Genomic DNA, 18,461 nt, shown 5'->3' on the forward strand with positions numbered 1-18,461 from the left:
TGGATGGATGGATGGATGGATGGATGGATGGATGGATGGATGGGTGGATGGATGAGTGAACCTCCAGTCCTTAGAAGTATAGTTTAACCATCAAGCAGGGACTTGCCCAAGAACACACAGCCCTAGAAAAGAAGTCACATCAGGGCTTTGCCTAATTCTAGGATTTAAGAGAAGGGAGCCCATAGGGAGAGGTCAGATAATAATCAGATTCTAAACATGTTCCCTGGAGTGGGTGTAGTGGAGAGCCTAAAGTGAGTCTCAGCTCTGCCATACTTTGCAGTCTCCTCAGTCCTTATGGACAGGGTCCACCCTTGGATCAGCCTGGGCCTGACCATGACTCTCTCCCGGCCACTCACCAGCAGTGGGACCAGGTCCAATCAGCACTGGAAGCAGATGCTCCAAAGCTGCCTTCTACTTCATAAGGGGCAGATGTCCAGGTAGAAGGTTTGAGGAGGTCTGCATTCTCAGCACTTAGAATAATTGTGACCTCCAGTTTCTAAGGCTGCCTGGCTCTACACCCACTCACTCAGAGTTTGGTTGTCCCAGGTAATTTACTCCGTTGTACCTTAGCCTCCTTGTCTATGACTTAATAAAACCCACGTCGGAGGGTTATAAGTTCATGGCTCCCATTGCCAGCCACCTGCCAGATGTTCTGAGCATACCACATAGGCCATCACACTGGACCTTACATCTGGGGACAGTGGTCCTTCTTTTACAGGAAGGGAAACTGAGGCTTAGGGAGACTCATCTGGGTTAGAACTCAGCCACCTGTCTCTGCAGCCTAGACTCCTGGCTATCCCTAAGCACGGCCCTCCTCTGCTCCTGCCATCAGCAGGGCTGGATTTCAGCCTAACTTCTGGGCTGCTCTAGAGATAGCCTAAGGGAACAGAGGGGCTTGGCATGAGCTCCTCCCTTCCCCCATCCTTCCCTCTGCATTTCACAGCTGTGAGAGGCCAATGGAGTCAACCCCCCAGAGTGGGCAGCTGGAGGGCTCTGGCTCCTGCATTGCTGAGCTCCATATACGAGTTACTGCAATCTGTGATGAACTAGGGTCATGCGAGCATTCATATGGGATCCTGAGTGGGTGTGCAGGTGCACATGTTGGCCTGTGTATGAGGGCATAGGTCAACTTCATACCATTCCTCAAGAGTCATCTGTCTTGGTTCTTGGGAGACAGGGTCTCTCGTGGAACCTGGATTTCTCCAGTTAGCCTAGGCTGGTTGACCAGCATGCTCCAGGGATCCCCCTGCCTCCACCTGTCAACAGTTGACAACATTACAAGCTTGCACCATGCCCCACTTTTTATGTGGGTTCCAGGATTGGCCTGAGTCTTCATGCTTGTGCCACAGGCACTTTACTGGCCAAGCTGTCTCCATGACCCCCCGACTTTTTTTTCAGTTTCTTCTTACACAATTTTATACATTGGACACATAGGGCAGGCTGGTTGATTCTCCGATAGTTTCCCCTCAGGCAGCTCTGGGGGTTCCGAGCTGGCAGCTATCAGAAGACTGAGCTTCGGGGAGACAATTTGGGAGAAGGCAGCTGGTGGATCCCGTATTATCCTGCTTCCTATCTTAACATGTTCACGCCAGCAAGGCCCCAAGAAGAGGGATCCTGTCTCTACCTCGCTGGTTCTGAAGATTACTGGGCTCTGTGCTGCAAGCTTCTCACCCTTCCCTCCAGGGACACCAACCTAACTTCTTCTATAGAGTAGCTAACAGGGCAGAATGCACTTGGTGGTCCAGGGTGGGGTCTGCAGAGATGGGAGGAGAAATTGGATTTGCTGTCAGTGTTGGGTACAAGCAGCCTGTTTTAGTCTATATCCTGCACTGCACCAGCAGGCCAGGCAGGGGCGCCATTGAGCAAAGGCCAAAGGTTTCTCCATGCTGCACCCAAGGTCATCTCTGTAAGAGGTTGTCACAGATGTTGGTATACGCCAACTAGGGGCACACAGGGACCCCAGTCTGTAAGAGGTGGTCATAGATATCAGTATACGCCAACTAGGGGCACACAGGGACCCAGCCAACCCTTATCTTTCCTGTCACATGAGGCATGGGAGGGACTGTCCACAACTGAGGTCCCTCCTGTAGAAAGAGTGATGCCAGGCCACTGTCCTCTCATTTCAGAAGCCCTTACTGACCTATTCCATGGCCCCTGGGAGAGAAACAGAGAGTAGAAAGGCAGAGGCTGGGTTAGACTGGAGGTAGCCAGTGCTGCCCCTGCCCTCATTTGGCAGGTCTTCTACCTCCGTTAAGGTCGGGTGAACTGGAGAAGACAGTAGCCTTAACATGCCACCAGGAAGGCTCCTCAAGACCTTGGTGAGGGGTCTGTTGCTCTCATGAAGGGTTGGCTTGAAAGGGCAGGTTATGGCATGACACCCTTGGATTCTGTTGGGTGTGTAACCTCTAGATGTCCCGTCCTGCTGCTGAGTAGGGACCGGTGGTCTAGAGCCTCTGAGCCTGCGCTCTTTGGGAGCCTCCAAGCCGGGAGCTATCTCCAGAATCTGGATGGTGCAATCTGCCCCCCCAGGCAGGAATGTGCTGGCCCTCGGAGCCAGCCTCCAGCAGTGGCAACTGCCTCCCATATGTGGCAGTCAGAGCGGGCAGGCGGGCGCCCAGATGTTGTTCATTTCCCTTGGTCATCAGTGACATGCATCCCTCATTGCCAGAAGGATATCTGAGATGTGTTGACTAGCCCTCTCTTTGCAGCTCCTCTTTTGGGGTTCTGGATCCTTCCCAAGGGCAGAGCAGGGACCAGGTCCTGCCCTGGTCCTCCTTAGACTTAGCTTGGAGCAGGGACCAGGATCTTTCTCTGCCTGCCCTCCTCCCCCACCTTCTCGCCCTGGGAGTCCGGAGGACGGCTGTATTAAATCTTTAGTCCACCATGACAAACCATGTTCTCATGCAAGGCATACTTCCCTGGGCACACCCCAATTATGAAGAAACTCTGCCCCCAAAAATGTTGGCATTGAAATAAACAGCTCTGCGCTGATTGTCAGAAATAAAGCCACGGATTGGCAGGGCAGGTGGTAAAGGTCACAGCTAAACAGCGATGTCACTGAGACCCTCTTATCTGTCAGTCCTGCCCAGCAACTGCATGCATATCTGTGAGCTGAACCCACAGGATTCCTGCTTTACAAATGGGAAGCTGGTGCACAGGGAGGTTAGAATGCTAGCTCTGGTAACACAGATAAGAGGGAAGGGTCAGAGCCGGGATTTGAACCGACAAAGTCCAGCCTCGGACCTGCTGCCCACTAGTAGATTTTAAAGTGTAGCTTCAAGACTACAAGGAAGGATCCAGAAGCTATGTGTGTTCCAGGTCCTGACAGCCCTCCCCCAAGTATAAAGTCGACAGAAGGCCCAGCTGGAGGCCATCCACCAACCTTCAGGAGACTCTGTTTGCCCAAAGGGAGTGGCTCCTACTTGACCCAGTGTGGTGGCCCACACATGTTGTTCCATACACTTGGAAGACTGAAGGAGGGTTCCCAAGAGTTCAAGGTCAGCCTGAGAAGCACAGAAAAAAACTCCCCATCTTAAATCAAAACTAACGGCAGACCCTCTGCTTCCCATTGCCACTGAGGGGCGTGACTGACCCCCAGTCACAGGGAGACCCAGAGCTTCCCTCAGGCTTGGCACCAGGATGGGCATAGGAATTGGAGGGTCTGCAAATGGCACGTGAGAGCATCACTGTGGGCAGCCTCAGTCACGGCCACCCTGAGTATGCTACGTGAACTGTGGCACATGCCCTGGAGTTTTCCAGAAGTCCAGATTCCAGATTTGTATGTGAAATTTCTTGATTTTATCAATCTGACCCACCTGTTCCAATTACTCTTTTTGAAAAGTGTAAGGCTGTAGGCTTGGCTTGGGTACCAAGGGCATTTAATGTCAGACACACTGTGGACTGCGGAGATGAACCTGTCTGGGTCAGCCTGTTCGTTGATGGAGTCCCAGGTGTCCACATGAGCCCTGGGGAATGGATGAGTGTGGTATGTGTTGATACGGAGGTGACCTTAAATCCACTCAGTTTCCAAATTTCCAAATCTACCAGGGGCATTGGCTCTTGTTAGATGAGGTGTTAGGGCCCAATCTCAGGACACAGATGACTCTGACCCTGGGATCTTTGTCATTCCTTGTCCCCAGAGGAAAGAACAGACCTGCCCTTCATCCAAGACCTAAGCCACCTGATAAGACTAGTGGTGACAGAAAGCCATGTCCCCAGTCCTTGATCTCTACCTTCTAGTCTTTCTCATGTGTCCGTCCTACATGAGACAAGGGGCTACACGGTAGTTCACAGTTCCACTGTGGGCTGTGACAGTGTTGAGACAGGATAGGCACTTCCGTGTGTGAATGAGCTACGTGTGGAGCGGTCTGCTGGTTTGCTGATATGCGCCTTGAAGGTTTGGATGCTGGGAGTTGCTACTTCAAATCTTCAAGTGGGGAAAACAAGCCTTCAGTGAGAAGGGACTTGTCTAAAGTCGTTCACGGAGCAGAGGAACCAGGATGTCCATCTGGTTACCTGCACACATCTGTAAATAGTTTAGGTTTTTTTGTAGACAGAAATGACACCATCCTCTTCAACCTGATAACCGTGGCTACAGTTTCTCAGATGCTGGCTGTGTGCTGGGCTCTGAGCTCACAGCACACACTGTCTCCCTCCATCTTGGCAGCCCTGCAAGATAAGTGCCATCAGGCCATTTGCAACCTAGAAAAGGTAGGGCTCAGGGTGGTAACAGATGTTGCCCAGGTGTACACTGTGCCACCCCCAAAGCCTGTACCCATTGACTCCTTAGCAGCCCCCACCAAAAAAATGTCTCAAAGGGTTCAGCAATTGTTCATTGAGAGAATGTCTGGGGGGCTCAGCACTGGGATTCTTAGTGCATTCGGAGTTATAAGCCAGAGTCACCTTGTAAAATGACAAGCCTAAAGTGGGTATCATGCTTTGGTTCCCAAGGACCGGGAGAAAATCAGGGGACTCGGGTGTCATTCAGACCTCTTCAGTTGCTGGCATGAGGCGGAGCCATACCTGTGAGTTCAACTGGCATTTCCACTGGGGAAACCCAGTCTCAGTTGTGAGAGGCAGTTGTTCAGGGGGATCACATGGGGTTGACTCTGATGCTCCAAGAAAGCTCAGGAGGTTGTGATTAGAGCCCAAATGTGCTCATTTATAAGCTTGTGTCTGATCCAGGACAAGGTAGGGCTTCAGGCCAAGATCCACCTGACATGAAGAAGGACACAGGGTTTCCCCGGAGTGCCATGGAAGGCAGTGGAGCAGGCGGTACTGCAGTGGGGCGGGCAGCACTGCAGTGGGGCTGGTGGTACTGCAGTGGGGCGGGTGGTACTGCAGCCCCTCTGTCTTGCAGAAGCATAGCTACCCTCCAGGGTCTTTTTCCTGTCTATAGAGCTAGGTTGTTTCTGATTACAGGCTGACAGAGAAGCATTAGCACGAGTGGAAAAGTGCTTTTCTTCAGAGCCATAAGGAAGCCAAGCCGCGGGAGGGCCTGGACAGCCCTTAGAAATCTTGCTGCCTTTTGGAGCTCGTGAGATTCCTGGCTGATGCTTCTCTCTCTCTCTCTGCATCTCATTTGTTTATTTCTCTCTCCCTCTGCTTCTGTATTAGTCAGAAATCATTTGGTTGCAAGTGACAGAAAAGCTAACTCAAAATGCCTTGAGAACTGAGGAGAGTGCACAAGGCCTCCAGGGCGGGGCAGGTGGGATGAAGGCTTGCTTTCGGACTCAGATGTGGCTCCTGGCTCTGCCGCTGTGTGCTCTTCAGAAGGTTCTTGGTTTGTGCAGCACTCACCAGCTTCCACCATCCACAGCTGCATAGGTCCAAAGAGCAGAAAAGAAAACATGCATGAAATATCACATACACTATACCACACACACACACACACACACACACACACACACACATACACTATACCACACACACACACAGAAAAGAAAACATGCATGAAATATCACATACACTATACCACACACACACACACACACACATACACTATACCACACACACACACACACACACACACACACACATACACTATACCACACACACACACACACACACACACACACACACACACACACGCACGCACACACACAAAACAACACACACCCCTATTGAGTCAAGATGGTTTCTGTTGGGATACAGGTCTCGATCTGGACCAGTGGACACTAAGGTCAAAGGCACATAGTGGGTCTATCTGCTCTAGCCAGAGTGTGAGTTGAGGGCTAGCCTTTGCTAGAAAAGATGCCAGTGCCCACCAGCGGCCACTCTCCCTTGGGGAAGACCCCTGCACCACCCGACCTGCCACTGTCCTTAGCTACCAAGCACAGTCCCAAACACCAGCACTCATCCAAAGTCGCTTTCCAAAGGTTTATCTTAACTGGTCCGGCTGGACCAGGACCAAGCCAGAACCAGACAGCATGTGCCTGGTGGCCAGCTCCTGGTGGCAGTGCCTGGTGGCCAGCTCCTGATGGCAGTGCCTGGTGGCCAGCTCCTGGTGACCAGCTCCTGGTGGCAGTGCCTGGTGGCCAGCTCCTTTTCTCAGGGAAAGGAAACGGTAACAAGGAAGACTCTGTGAAATGGGGAATGCCCGGTGTGCTCACTTCAGACTTGAACCCAAACCAACCACTTCCTGAGTATCACTGGAACTTTGTTACAATCAAGTTTAAGAACCATTGTGCTTGGATCTTTCTGGAGCAGTGCTGTCCAAACTCCGGTAGTCATGACTTTTCATTTATAAGGTGAGCACTGGTGTTCCTACACCCATAACCTTGAGGGGACACCATTGTTCTGTCTAATGATAAAGATGTGATTAAAGTCTAATTATGAAAATTCAAAAGATTCCATTACAGCCTAGAGACACTAGAGGGCGCTCTAGCAGATTGCTGGGTCGAGGATGCAGTAGGACCCCCCCTACACACACACACACACACACACACACACACACACACACACACACACACCAGGGGAAGGTTCCTTTGGCCTTCTCTTGCCTTCAGCATGTTCCCTCAGTGCCTTCCAAAGGGTGCTTCGGCTCTAGTAGGGGTTTCCTTAGGTTTGAGACTTTGTTTTGCCCTTGAGGAAGTCCCTGCCCCTTGTAGTCTCAGGGTCCCCAGGGAAACTGCAGGTGTCAGGCTGAGAGATCTGTACGTTCTTCTGGCATTGGGAACCGTTTTGCTTCGCACAGGCCTCCTGGTACTTTTGTCTTCTCAGACATTATTTTTGTGGTGCCTGCCACTCCTGCTATGTTGAATCCCATGGAAGCCAGACCATGGCTTCATCTCCTGCCGCTGGTCACAGACAAGCCCTTCACTGGCACTCTGGGTTGGGGGTGAGGAGGGGACATTAGTGGGAAGTTTCTGCCTCCTGATTCTGTATTATCCTGAGCAATTCCTGGGTTTCCTCAGTGAAAAATGGCAACACCCCCCCCCTCCCAGTAGCAAGGTATCTCAGCCCACAAACTCAGTTTGCAAGGAGAGCCAGCTTTGCACTCCGATGGCAGGATGTAATTGCAGTTTGTCTACGTTTCCGTGGCAACAGTTTTGTGTCAGTTGAGGGCCCCTTGCCCTTCATCACTGGGGTCTCGGTTCAGCTCCACAGGCTCCCGTGGTGCATAGCACAAAGCGAGCGCCCTCATTGCCAACAACTCCGCTAAGACTGGCCTGCCCAGCATCGCAAGCCTTGCTGTTTGGCAAGGCCAGTGACCTGAACAAGGTGTGTAAGATTTTTCTCCTCTTCCCCTTAAAGCCCCAGGTTCATGTGGTGAATATACCTGTGCCTTTCTCAAGATCTCTCTGCCACAGGGATCTGCCAAGGCCCCTGACACTGAAGCTGCAACTCTAACAGGGGAGGACAGAGGAGAGAGGAGTCGTGGGGGCCCTTCTTGGCCCATGACATACATGCCCATCTCACTGACGTGCCAGGGAACCTGGGGACTGACCTTTCCTAGACAAATCTGTTAAAACTCAGCGGTCCCTTCCTGAGGACAAAGGAAGCAAATGAGGGAAGTGACTAACCCAGGGCCCAAGGCTGAGTCTCCACTGCTCCCAAACCCCCTCCTCCAGAACGGGTTTCCTTCCCTGCCTATTGCCTAAACTTGAGGGCAGGATGGGGCTGGAGAGGGGATTTGGAGGAAATGGGAAAGAGTGACTATATCCCTGTGAAACTAGAGAGATGGCCAGTGGTGAAGATCACTGGCCACTGCTTTAGGGGACTCTGGTTCAATTCCCAGCACCCACATGGCAGGCTCACAAATACCTGTTGACTGTAGTCCCAGGGAACTCAGTGCCCACTCCTGACCCCAGTGAATACTAGACATGCACATGGTGCATGGACATACATACAGGCAAAACAGTCATACACACAAAACAATGATCTTTTCAAAACTATAGTACTCCCCTACTCCGGTGCACCAGAGAAGTTAAATTCTTTTTTCTTTAAATGGATTTTGTCCCAAACGGTTTCAAGTCTATAATAAAAATTAAAAATGAATATAATAAACATTCAGGCGTATATATGTATACTCATGTTCTGTGCACCTGTGCATATGAGCCAGAGGTCAACACTGAATGTCTTCCCCAGTCACTCTCTGCTTTGTTGGTTTTCCGAGTCTCTTGGTGATTCCAGAGCTCTCTAACGTGGCTAGACTGACTGACTGGCAAGTCCCAGTCTCTGCCTCCCCGGTGCTGGGATGACAACCACACCGTACACCGCTGGCTTTTTGTACGGCTGCTGAAAGTCAGAACTTGGTTCCTCCTGCAGGCTCTTCACCGACCGAGCCATCTTCCCACACACCACCCTCATCAGCCACTTTGATCCGATCTCTCCATGTCCATGATTGCTTCAAATCAAATCTGATAAAAATGAGTGACATCTCTCTTCTCTCCCAGCTCCTCTTCACCTCTGCCCCAGAGGTGCCCCCATCCTGAATTAGGCATGCATGCACCCCTTATATGTCTCATTCCTCGGATACCCCACATATAGACAATGCTACAAATCATGGTTCTGCTGTGGGACTTGATACAGATGGTGTCTTCTGCATGACTCACCACACAGCTTGCTCTTTCTCCTCCGCACTGGCTTTGAGCTGCGTCCACAATGATAACTAACTCTGCCTCAGCCATTTATCACAGGCCGTACTGTGTGTGTGGTGTACGGCTGTGGGATATGACTACCTCACCGCGTGTTTATCAGTTCTTCCCACAGCGGGTTCTCTTTTGTGCCTGTGTGCTATTAAGCCACCCTGCAGTAAACATCTCTGTCAGGGTCTTGGCATGGATATACAAGAGTTTCTTGGCCTTGTGGTTTCCCAAGTGAGGTCTGATGACAAGTGGTGGCAGATCACCTGGTAGAGAAGCAGATGCTCAAACTTTCTCCTGGACCTCCTGTGACGATTGGAATCTGAAGTGTCCCTCACAGCTTGGCATTTTGAAAGCTGTCCCACAGCTAGAGAAACTATAGAGGCTGTCGGACTATTAGGATATGGGATCAGCCTGGTAGAAGAAGTCTGTCACTAGAAGTAGCCTTTGAAGATTTTCCTTAGTCCAACTTGCTGTCTCCCTCTGTGCTTCCTGGCCCACTGTGGTGCTGTCACAGACATGAATACTCCCCTCCACCGTGGATTCTCCACCATCGTGGGTGGAACTGGTTTGAAACTTTGGGCTGGGGTAAACCTCACCTCCTTTTAGAGTTGTCAGCTATTGTGGGACAGAGGGACAACCCCCCCCCCCTGCAATCACTGTTGGCATCTAAGTTCCCTTAATCTCAACTTAGATAAAACCAGACCCTTGGTTTCAACACAGAAAAGCATTTCAGGACAATGAAGTGGAGCTGGGGTTTATTTAAAAAGAAAAATGGAAAGGCACTCAAGGAAAGAATATGACTCCCAAGAGCATTGGGGGAGGGAAACTTCTCAAAGAAGAGTCACACTGAAGTGTCATAATGGTGATGATGTAAAGGATCTTGGGAGTGTGTGTGTGTGTGTGTGTGTGTGTGTCTGTGTGTGTGTGTGTCTGTGTGTGTGTCTGTGTGTGTGTGTGTCTGTGTGTCTGTGTGTGTGTGTCTGTGTGTGTGTCTGTGTGTGTGTCTGTGTCTGTGTGTGAGAGATGCACATCCATTCAGAGGGCAGAAGAGGAGATCGAATATCTTCTCCTATTACCTTCCATTTTGTCCTTTCAAGACAGGGTCTCTCATGGAACCTGGAGCTCACCATTGGCTCGGCCGGCCGGCCATCAAGGGCCTGGGATCTGCCTGTCTCTGCCCCTCAATGCTGAAGTGACATAGCCAGTCATAGCTTTTCTGTGAGTGCTGCAGATGTGAATGAGGTTCTCATGCTTTCAGAGCAGTTCCTCTTGTCCATTAAACCGTCTCCTGAGCCCTGCTGAATCGGCTCAGAAGGTACCCGGCTCTCCCATGTGTCAAGTCCCTTTTCTGATTATTGAGATTCTGGGTGTCTCCCGGGTTCAGTTATAATCTGATGACGTAAAACCACAAGCCACTGGGGCTGCACATGGACGTTCCAGAAAATGTCAGGTACCATCTAGGAGGAGAGAAGGCCTCAAGTCGACACTGTTGATTGCCCTGAGATTTATGCTTCTCAGCTGGTGAGTCTCCAGCTAGACCCCAGAGAGATGGGTTCCTTCCTCTTCTCGTGTTCCCATATTTTTTTTTTCTATCCTGCTTCAAATCAACATGGAACTGACCAACCACACAGCTGTTCTGTAGTGAGGCTCAGATGCTGAACTACTGGACGTGAAAAGGCACGCCTTCAAATTGGCTGGATGCTGTGAGGATTTTCTCCCGGGCTTACACACCTAGCAGAAGGAAGGCTTTTCTCTCATTCCTTTTTGTCCTTGGGTTTTGCTGGTGAGCGGGAGAACGGGGTTCTGTCTGGCTCTGGTAATGTGGCTCTCTCTTTCTCTCAGTCTGGGGCCCCCTTATGGCTTCACAAACACTTTCAGAGGCACCAAGTCTTTTCTCTCCTGTCCCACTGCATATTCTTTTCCTGGAAGAAGGGCATGGAAGGCACTGTCATCCTTGCCTGGTACCCAGGGTGTGTCACAGGGTTCACATGTGCTACAGTGTGACCCTGTGAGGGCCACCCACATCAGTCGGCTCCTTGGGTGTAAGCAACAGAAACGGGTGACGAGGTAGAAGGCTCTCGGGTTTCTAAATTGGGAGATAGGAGAAAGGGACCGAAACCAACCAGAGACCAAGGACAGTAGTCCTGTGTGTCCCTCACTGTGTAGTAGGTGTCTGATATCATCCAGGCCTTTAGAGGACTGCCCTCTGCTGGCAGGAGGAGGGGTGGCCCCTGGTTTCTACTCTAGGGAGGTCCTGGTACCTAACTTTCCAGAGTCACCTACCTCAGCGGGGGGGGGGGGGGGGGAGGAAAATACACGCTAGGGAGCTGGAGAGCCAAGAATGTCCTCCTGTGGGGAGCCATGGACTTAACTGGGCCAGGATGGGCAAGCAGCTTGTTCAGTATCCCAGCTATTTAAACATAGAACGATTCTGCGCAACCTCTGTGTCCTATCTTAGTGGCTCCTGCAAGGGTGAATCCTGCCTAGTGATTCCACCTCCTCCCACATCCTGACCCCTGTGGCCTCCGGTGTTCCCTCTCTTCCTGGCACATGCCTCCCACAGACATAACCATTCCCTATGACCTGGATGGGTTCCCTGGCTGTAAGCTCCTCATGCTTACCATGGAGTCTGGTGGGCTCCTGCTGCGGCTCTCAGGCCCCACTCTTCAGGGCCCCTTTCTGCTCAAAGAGGCACAAGAAGAGGCTGGTGGCAGAGCTGGGGCATGAAGACTAGCACCTCACATGATTTGGCAAAGATCTCCATGAGAGCCTTGGCATAAAACGTCCAGCCTCACAACTGAGCATGGCTCGCCTTCTCCCCAGCTTTGCAGCCTCCTGCTTCCTGCCTCCCCTTGACTTCCTGAAGCTGATGGTAACAGTGGAGACTGGAGTATTGTTCAGAAACTGAGAAAGAAGGTGGTGGTCCCACCCATCCCTCTGCACAACACACACACACCATTCTATTGCTTTAGTGAAAAGGAAATGTGCTTATAACAGAAAAGTCCAGGTAACAGTGGGTAAATACATTGGTTTCTCTCATATCAGTGGTCTATACATACGTACTTTTATGTCCTGTCCCACTGGCCAGATTATGATCACGTGATATCTAGTAGTTAACGATGCTTGGAAATGTAGTATTCTGTTGTATCCAGCTAATAGCCCAATGAGGAGTCCATCTAAGTAGCTCACATTTGTGATTTGACTCTGTCTCTCTCTGTCTCTCTCTCTCTGTCTCTCTCTGTCTCTGTCTCTCTGTCTCTGTCTCTTTCTGTCTCTGTCTCTCTCTGTCTCTGTCTCTCTCTGTCTCTCTCTCCCTCTCTCTCTCTCTGTCTCTGTCTCTCTCTGTCTCTCCCTCTCTCTCTCCCTCTCTCTCTGTCTCTGTCTCTCTCTGTCTCTGTCTCTCTCTCTCTGTCTTTGTCTTTCTCTTTCTCTCTCTCTCTGTCTCTGTCTCTGTCTCTGTCTCTCTCTCTCCCCCCCCCCGGTCTGGCTGCAGCAGGCACTGGTCTGGGGGGCAACTGCACGGGCTGTGTCATATGCTCCGAGGAGAACGGCTGTTCCACCTGCCAGCAGAGGCTCTTCCTCTTCATCCGCCGCGAAGGTATCCGTCAGTACGGCAAGTGTGTGCATGACTGTCCCCTCGGCTTCTTCGGAATCCGTGGCCAGGAGGCCAACAGGTGCAAGAGTACGTATCTCCTGCAGTGTCCTAGCCAGGCTTGGATAGAGCGGTCCTGTATCCCACCCTCTCCCCGAACATACCCTGAGGGGAAGCAGAATTGTGCCCAACCCCAAGCTTGCTAGTTCCAGATGTCCCTGCAGCCCTTGACCAAGTAGGCTCCTCTCTGATTCCATCAGCTCTAAGAGGACACTGTCAGGTCTCAGCACAAACAGAGCAGGGAACCTTTACTTCGACCTGGATACTGTATGGCCTCTAGCAGGTTCCTCGCCTCCTCTGGGTCTACCTCAAGTAGGAAAAGTAGCCCTAATCTTTCCTCCACTGTCACTGTGACCTAGGGTAGGTAAGTTGATCTGAGCCTTGTGGGTGAAGGGTGAGGGAACCCCACTCCCAGCCCAGATTTGCTACGTGGTGTTTAGTGTATCACTTCCCATGCTCAACCTCAGCCGAGATGAGAAAAGAATGTAGCCAAGTCTGGGCTGCTGGCAAGTATCCTGACCCCAGTGTCCCAGAGCTTGGGGCTGCACAGAGGCCGTCCCACCTCAGGCAGAGCTATGGGGCCCCATCCCGGGCAGCTCACTTATGTGGTCCCTGGCTCTGTTGCAGAATGCGGGGCCACATGTGAGAGCTGTTTCAGCCAGGACTTCTGTATCCGCTGCAAAAGGCGGTTTCACCTGTACAAAGGGAAGTGCCTGCCCACCTGTCCACCGGGCACCTTGACCCACCAGAGTACCCGGGAGTGCCAGGGTGAGTAAGGCCCTGGCCACCTGTCCTAGCATTGGGGGAAGAGGGAGACCTAGAAACAAGCAGTGAAATGTTATGGGGGGATGGGCAGCCCGGCCACATGTTGGAACTCAGAGAACCTTCAGGGCTCTGGCGCCATTATAACCATCAGGATCGCGGATACCGTGCCACCAACTCTGACACTGCTTATGTCACCAAGGGTGTCCTCACCAACAAGGCACCAAGGAACAGAGTTACCCATAGACACCTCAAGAAAGTCACTTCATCTGAAGTTTTTTTTTTTTTTTGTTTTTGTTTTTTTTTTTAAAGTAACTGCATGGGGCCGGCAAAGTGGCTCTGGGAGGAAGTGGCTTGCAGTACAGGTTCAGATCGCCAGCGCCCATGTAGAAGCCAGGCACAGTGGGCACCCTGTGTGACTCACAGTGTGGGAGACAGGTGGATCCCTGGAGGTGGCTGAGACTCTGTCCACTGGTCAGGGGAAATCATTGGGTGGTGACAGCATAGCTACCCGAGGTCTGGAGACCTTTTCCCAGCCCTGTTCCTGCTCCGGGTCTTGGCACTTAGGACTGCAAGATTACTATCCCCTGGGCTGGGTGTTGCCTCCCGCTCAGAAATCAGTAGAATATATCTGTAGCTCCCTCTTCTAAGAAACTTCTGCCCGTGAGCTCGTTTTCCCCCTCACGATGCCATTCAGGAGGCTCTGGCCTTCTACAGTTGATCAAAGGCATGTGGTCAAGTTCAAAGCTAGAACCCTGCTCGTGGGGACCTTTTAGCAGCCAGCTACCGGTCTGTCCCCAATTCCTGCACCTTTCTTCTCAAATCCTGCTGGCCAGGGAGGTTTAACTCAGCTCTTACCTCCTCTGTGAAGTCTTCTGCTTCACTGGCAGGGGCCAGCTCTGGTTTTAGCACAGCCTTCATTGAGTTCTCTGCAGGCTCCTGCAAAAGCGGGTTCCCTGCTACCAGCAACAGACTAAGTTCCTTGCATGTAGAGATGGTATCCTAAGACCCCTGGTCACTGAATCCAAGAGGTCCACACTGCCGTCTGACTCACCTGTCTGTCTCTCCCTTCACCCACAGAAGAGTGTGAGCCGAGCCCTTGGGGCAACTGGAGTCCCTGCATACACAATGGGAAGACCTGTGGCTCAGGATGGGGTCTAGAAACCCGGGTCCGGGAAGCTGGCCCGGCCAAGCAGGAAGAGACGGCGAGTTGCCGAGTGTTATCTGAGTCCAGGAAGTGTCCTATAAAGAGGCCCTGCCCCGGAGGTGAGCACCAGGCCTGCAGGGTTTCCCAGGGAAAGACCCAGAGGTAACTGGGTCTAGGGAGAGAGACCCCCACCCCCATTCATAGATGACATCTGCAAGGCCGCTTGAAAGGCCAGAGAAGTGTCCCAGACATAGGAAGACTGGTATACATTGCCCAGACCTGTAAGGATAGTCTACTGTTTCTAGTTGAGTCCCCAGGAAAGCCTGGGAATGGTGCTATGGTTACAGTACAGTGCAGCATCTACTGGAATACAAAAAGGAAGAAATGTCAAGAAAGGCATCCTTGGCCCAACATACAGGGGTTGGTTAAGACAGACCCCAGGATGCAGAAAGCCAAGGTTGCTATAGAGATCTGAGTAAAACACTCTAAAACCATAGGCACGCATGTGCAAAGAGATCTCAGCTGAGGAGTTGATGCTGTCAACCCTGCAACAGGAGAACAGGGGCCTATGGCTATACCACCCACTAAATTCGACAAGGACCTCTTCACTGGGGAAGATGACAGATTTCCAACAGAGACCGCTAAAAACCACAAAAGAGAGGCCAACTGTGTGGGCCATGAAGTGTGAGGGAGTTGGCGTCAGCACAGAAAAGCCGTGTTAGCCATGTGAGCATGGTGTGTTAAGTTTTCTATAGTCACTGGTTCCTTTGACCTGCCCAGTAACTAGGATGTAGGTGTGGTTATTATCGCATTTCAGGAAATGGAAGCCCAAAGAGCTTGGGGGCCATGCCCCAGGGTCACACAGTCAGGACTAGGTGAGCCTAGAAGCTGAATGTTAATCAGTAGGCAAAGAAGAATCTAAGTTGTAGTCAACAGAGAAAGACCCAGAACCAGGGCATGCGGGACACACAGCTGTGACATGGTGGGGGCAGAATTTGAACCCGGGGACTCTTCCACCCTTGACACTACCCACACACACACAATGAGCAGTTGGGACAGAGAGTGGGGCCTAGACAAGACTAGACATCCAGAACTCAAGGGAAGCGCTTTCTCAAATGATGCTACCAGGAGCTGTGGCTGCAGACTCTGAGGTGACTGCTGGGGGTGGCATGTGCTTAGTATGAGTTCCCACAAGCCTGCAGAACCTCCTCGTGTGTATGCCTCAGCCTGGACACCCTGTGCACCTGGAGCTTTCCTGAGCTCCCCCTCTCAGAGCCATCTCCTGTCACATCATGTCATAACATTGACACCTCTAGGAAAGAGCCCTGCTCCTTCTGCCATTGTGTGTGGCGAGTCTGTGGTTTCCGAGGAGAGCAAGGCTGTCTCCGGTGCTGGACCGGGACCCAGATGTTAACTTTGGGGGATGGGTAGATGCCTGGGTAGAGGGAAGATAGGTGGATGGGGGGAGGGCCAGTGGCCAGGTAGGTAGTTGTATGAGTGGGTGGGCATGTGGGAGGGAGGTGAGAGACTGAGTGGCTAAGTAGGGAATTAGGTGAGTGGGTGGATGCATGGTTGGAGGGGGTGGGGGGTGAGTGGGTAGGTTGATGGAAAGGTGGGTAGTTTTGAGAGACCATGGATGGGTTGGTGGGAGGGTTTATGGGTGGGTGGGAGATTGCCTGGGTAGATGGGAGGATGCCCGAGTGGGTGAGAGTGTGGTGGTGTGAACAGAGGTGTGCACAGGCAGCTAGCAGACTGCACAGGAGAAGGTTGAAGACACAAACCCTCATCTCTCTCAATCCCAGCCCTCAAAGCTGACAAGGTCCCCTCAGGACCCCTCAGACATTGCTCCCAGATGTTCCCAGATCCAGTCCTCACCTGTGGCTGTGCGATGCCTCCAAAGATTTAGATTTGGTGGGGCGCCCCAAAAGTGGGCAGCTTCGTCTATGGGGTGCCACTGAGTCTGCGCAGCAAAGGGAGGTGCTGAGACCCTGGCTCTTTGCAAAAGCACAGTTACCCCCTAGAGAGGTAGTGTGCCCTGTCTGAGGCTGTCCTTGGAAGGCAGCGCCCTGAGTGGTGCCATCCGTTCCAAGGACACAGATCCCCAGGAGACTTCCGTGAGACAAAGAGCGTGTGAAGATGGCTTGGGTGAGGAGACACCTTATAAACTAGAATGTTAGGGTTGTGCTGGCTCCAAGACACACCTGTCTTTCCTCCTGTCAATCAGTAACAGCAGCTAGCATCTGGGAAGAGGAATGTTCCAGGGAACAGGTAGATGATCCTGGCAGAGCCTTGCAAGCAGTGTGGATCACTGTAGGGAAGCACAGCTGGGCTAGTGACCATGAGCAAAGAAGAGCTGCTGAGGAAAGTCAGCAGAGGACCCTGCCAGGGGACATTCAGCTCTCCTAAGGACAGCATGCTGGGATTCTGTCCACACACTCTGCCATCCGTTCACTGGTCACCCAGCCAAGAACTCCAGGCTCCTGAGCAAGCTCATCATCTGGCCAGCCTTCTCTGAGAAAAGAGACAAATCAGGTGTTCCCACAGGACTCCTCCAGGGCTTATGGGGCACACTGGAGTCTAGATGAGACCAGGGTCTGGGGCTTGCAGCCAGCCCCTCTGCACTATGCCCCGAACCCAGCCGTGGCCAGCCTCTTTCCCCGCCTATCAGATGGGATACAAATTGTAGCTTTTGTGCCCACTGCATAGATTTACTCTCTGGAACATCCAGCATACACCAAGCAGCAGCTAAACCTCAGGGTCTCTGCCAATGGGGCTGGGGACTGGGACAGGGAGTTGGACAGAAGGAAATCTCAAGCAGGAAGCCTTATTAACAGTGAGGTAGTACATTGGTGGGGGGATGGGCATACAGACCCCCATGAGGCCACCCTAAGTCCCAAGAGGTGCTTACCCAAGTGGCCCTTCCAACTCCATGCCACCTCAGCTCCCTGGAAGTCACCAAGGAGTCTTCTGGAACAATGTCACCTACAGGATCAAATTTAAAACGGTGCCCCTGAGCCCAGCACTGCAGCTCTGGGCCCTGCTGGGACGACTTGGGGTCTCCTCATCTCTCAGGACCTCCCTGGACTGGACCTGTGTTCTCTTGCAGAAAAAAATCCCAGGCAGAAGAACAGGAAGGATCGACGCCAGCGCAAGGACAGGAAGTTGGAGCGCAGGCCACACCAGCGTGGCTCACAGTGACCATCTCCAGCTCTGGCCTCTGCCTTCAGCTCGCTGCACTTCCACAGTGGGCTCCTCGCTTCTCCCCTGACCGGCTCTTTCTCCACATCCTTCACTCTAGATTTTATCTGTCTCCCTTTTCTTCTCGCTCCTTCTTCCTGTCCTTTGAAACTTTCCTTCTCCCCGTGTACCCTTCTCTTCATTTCCTTCCGTTTTCCTTTCTGATCTTCACTGTCCACCCCCCACCATACAGAGACAGACATAAGAGAGAGACTAAGCTTGTATCCTCCATGTGGCTCTCTGCACTCCAGAGCAAACTTTTTTTTTCTAGATCTTTCTGTGACTCTGCCCTGACTTCATCTTTGCAAAGTTACGATTTAGGAGGAATAGGTTTGGGTGCAACTTGACAAGTCCTGAGAGCTCTGCTTCTAGCCAAAGAGACCCTGCAGCCAGAGTTATGAACCGTTCACTTGGCCAGTCCCTCAAGGCTGAGTCTACAGCACTCGGCCATTCTCTCTGCGATGAGGCCACCGGGGACAGGCTCTGGGACCTCCAAAGGCCCAGCCTGAACCCCTTATCCAGGGTGGTGGTATAGGAGCCACTAGAGGCCCTTTGGCTAGACAGTGGCCCAGGC

At 52.1% G+C, this 18,461-nt stretch overlaps 1 protein-coding gene across 1 annotated transcript in view; it reads left to right on the forward strand.

Moving 5' to 3' along the window:
- Rspo4 (R-spondin 4) overlaps positions 1-17,848 on the forward strand; it is a 31,452-nt gene extending 13,604 nt beyond the window's left edge. The window contains exons 2-5 of the mRNA XM_021195133.1: positions 12,583-12,771; positions 13,369-13,509; positions 14,584-14,769; positions 17,757-17,848. Coding sequence (XP_021050792.1) covers positions 12,583-12,771; positions 13,369-13,509; positions 14,584-14,769; positions 17,757-17,848 — 608 coding nt within the window. The remainder of the gene's footprint in view (positions 1-12,582; positions 12,772-13,368; positions 13,510-14,583; positions 14,770-17,756) is intronic.
- Positions 17,849-18,461: the final 613 nt, after the last annotated feature.

Source organism: Mus pahari, chromosome 3 (assembly GCF_900095145.1).
Source record: "Mus pahari chromosome 3, PAHARI_EIJ_v1.1, whole genome shotgun sequence".
In the NCBI taxonomy this organism is placed as follows: domain Eukaryota; kingdom Metazoa; phylum Chordata; class Mammalia; order Rodentia; family Muridae; genus Mus; species Mus pahari.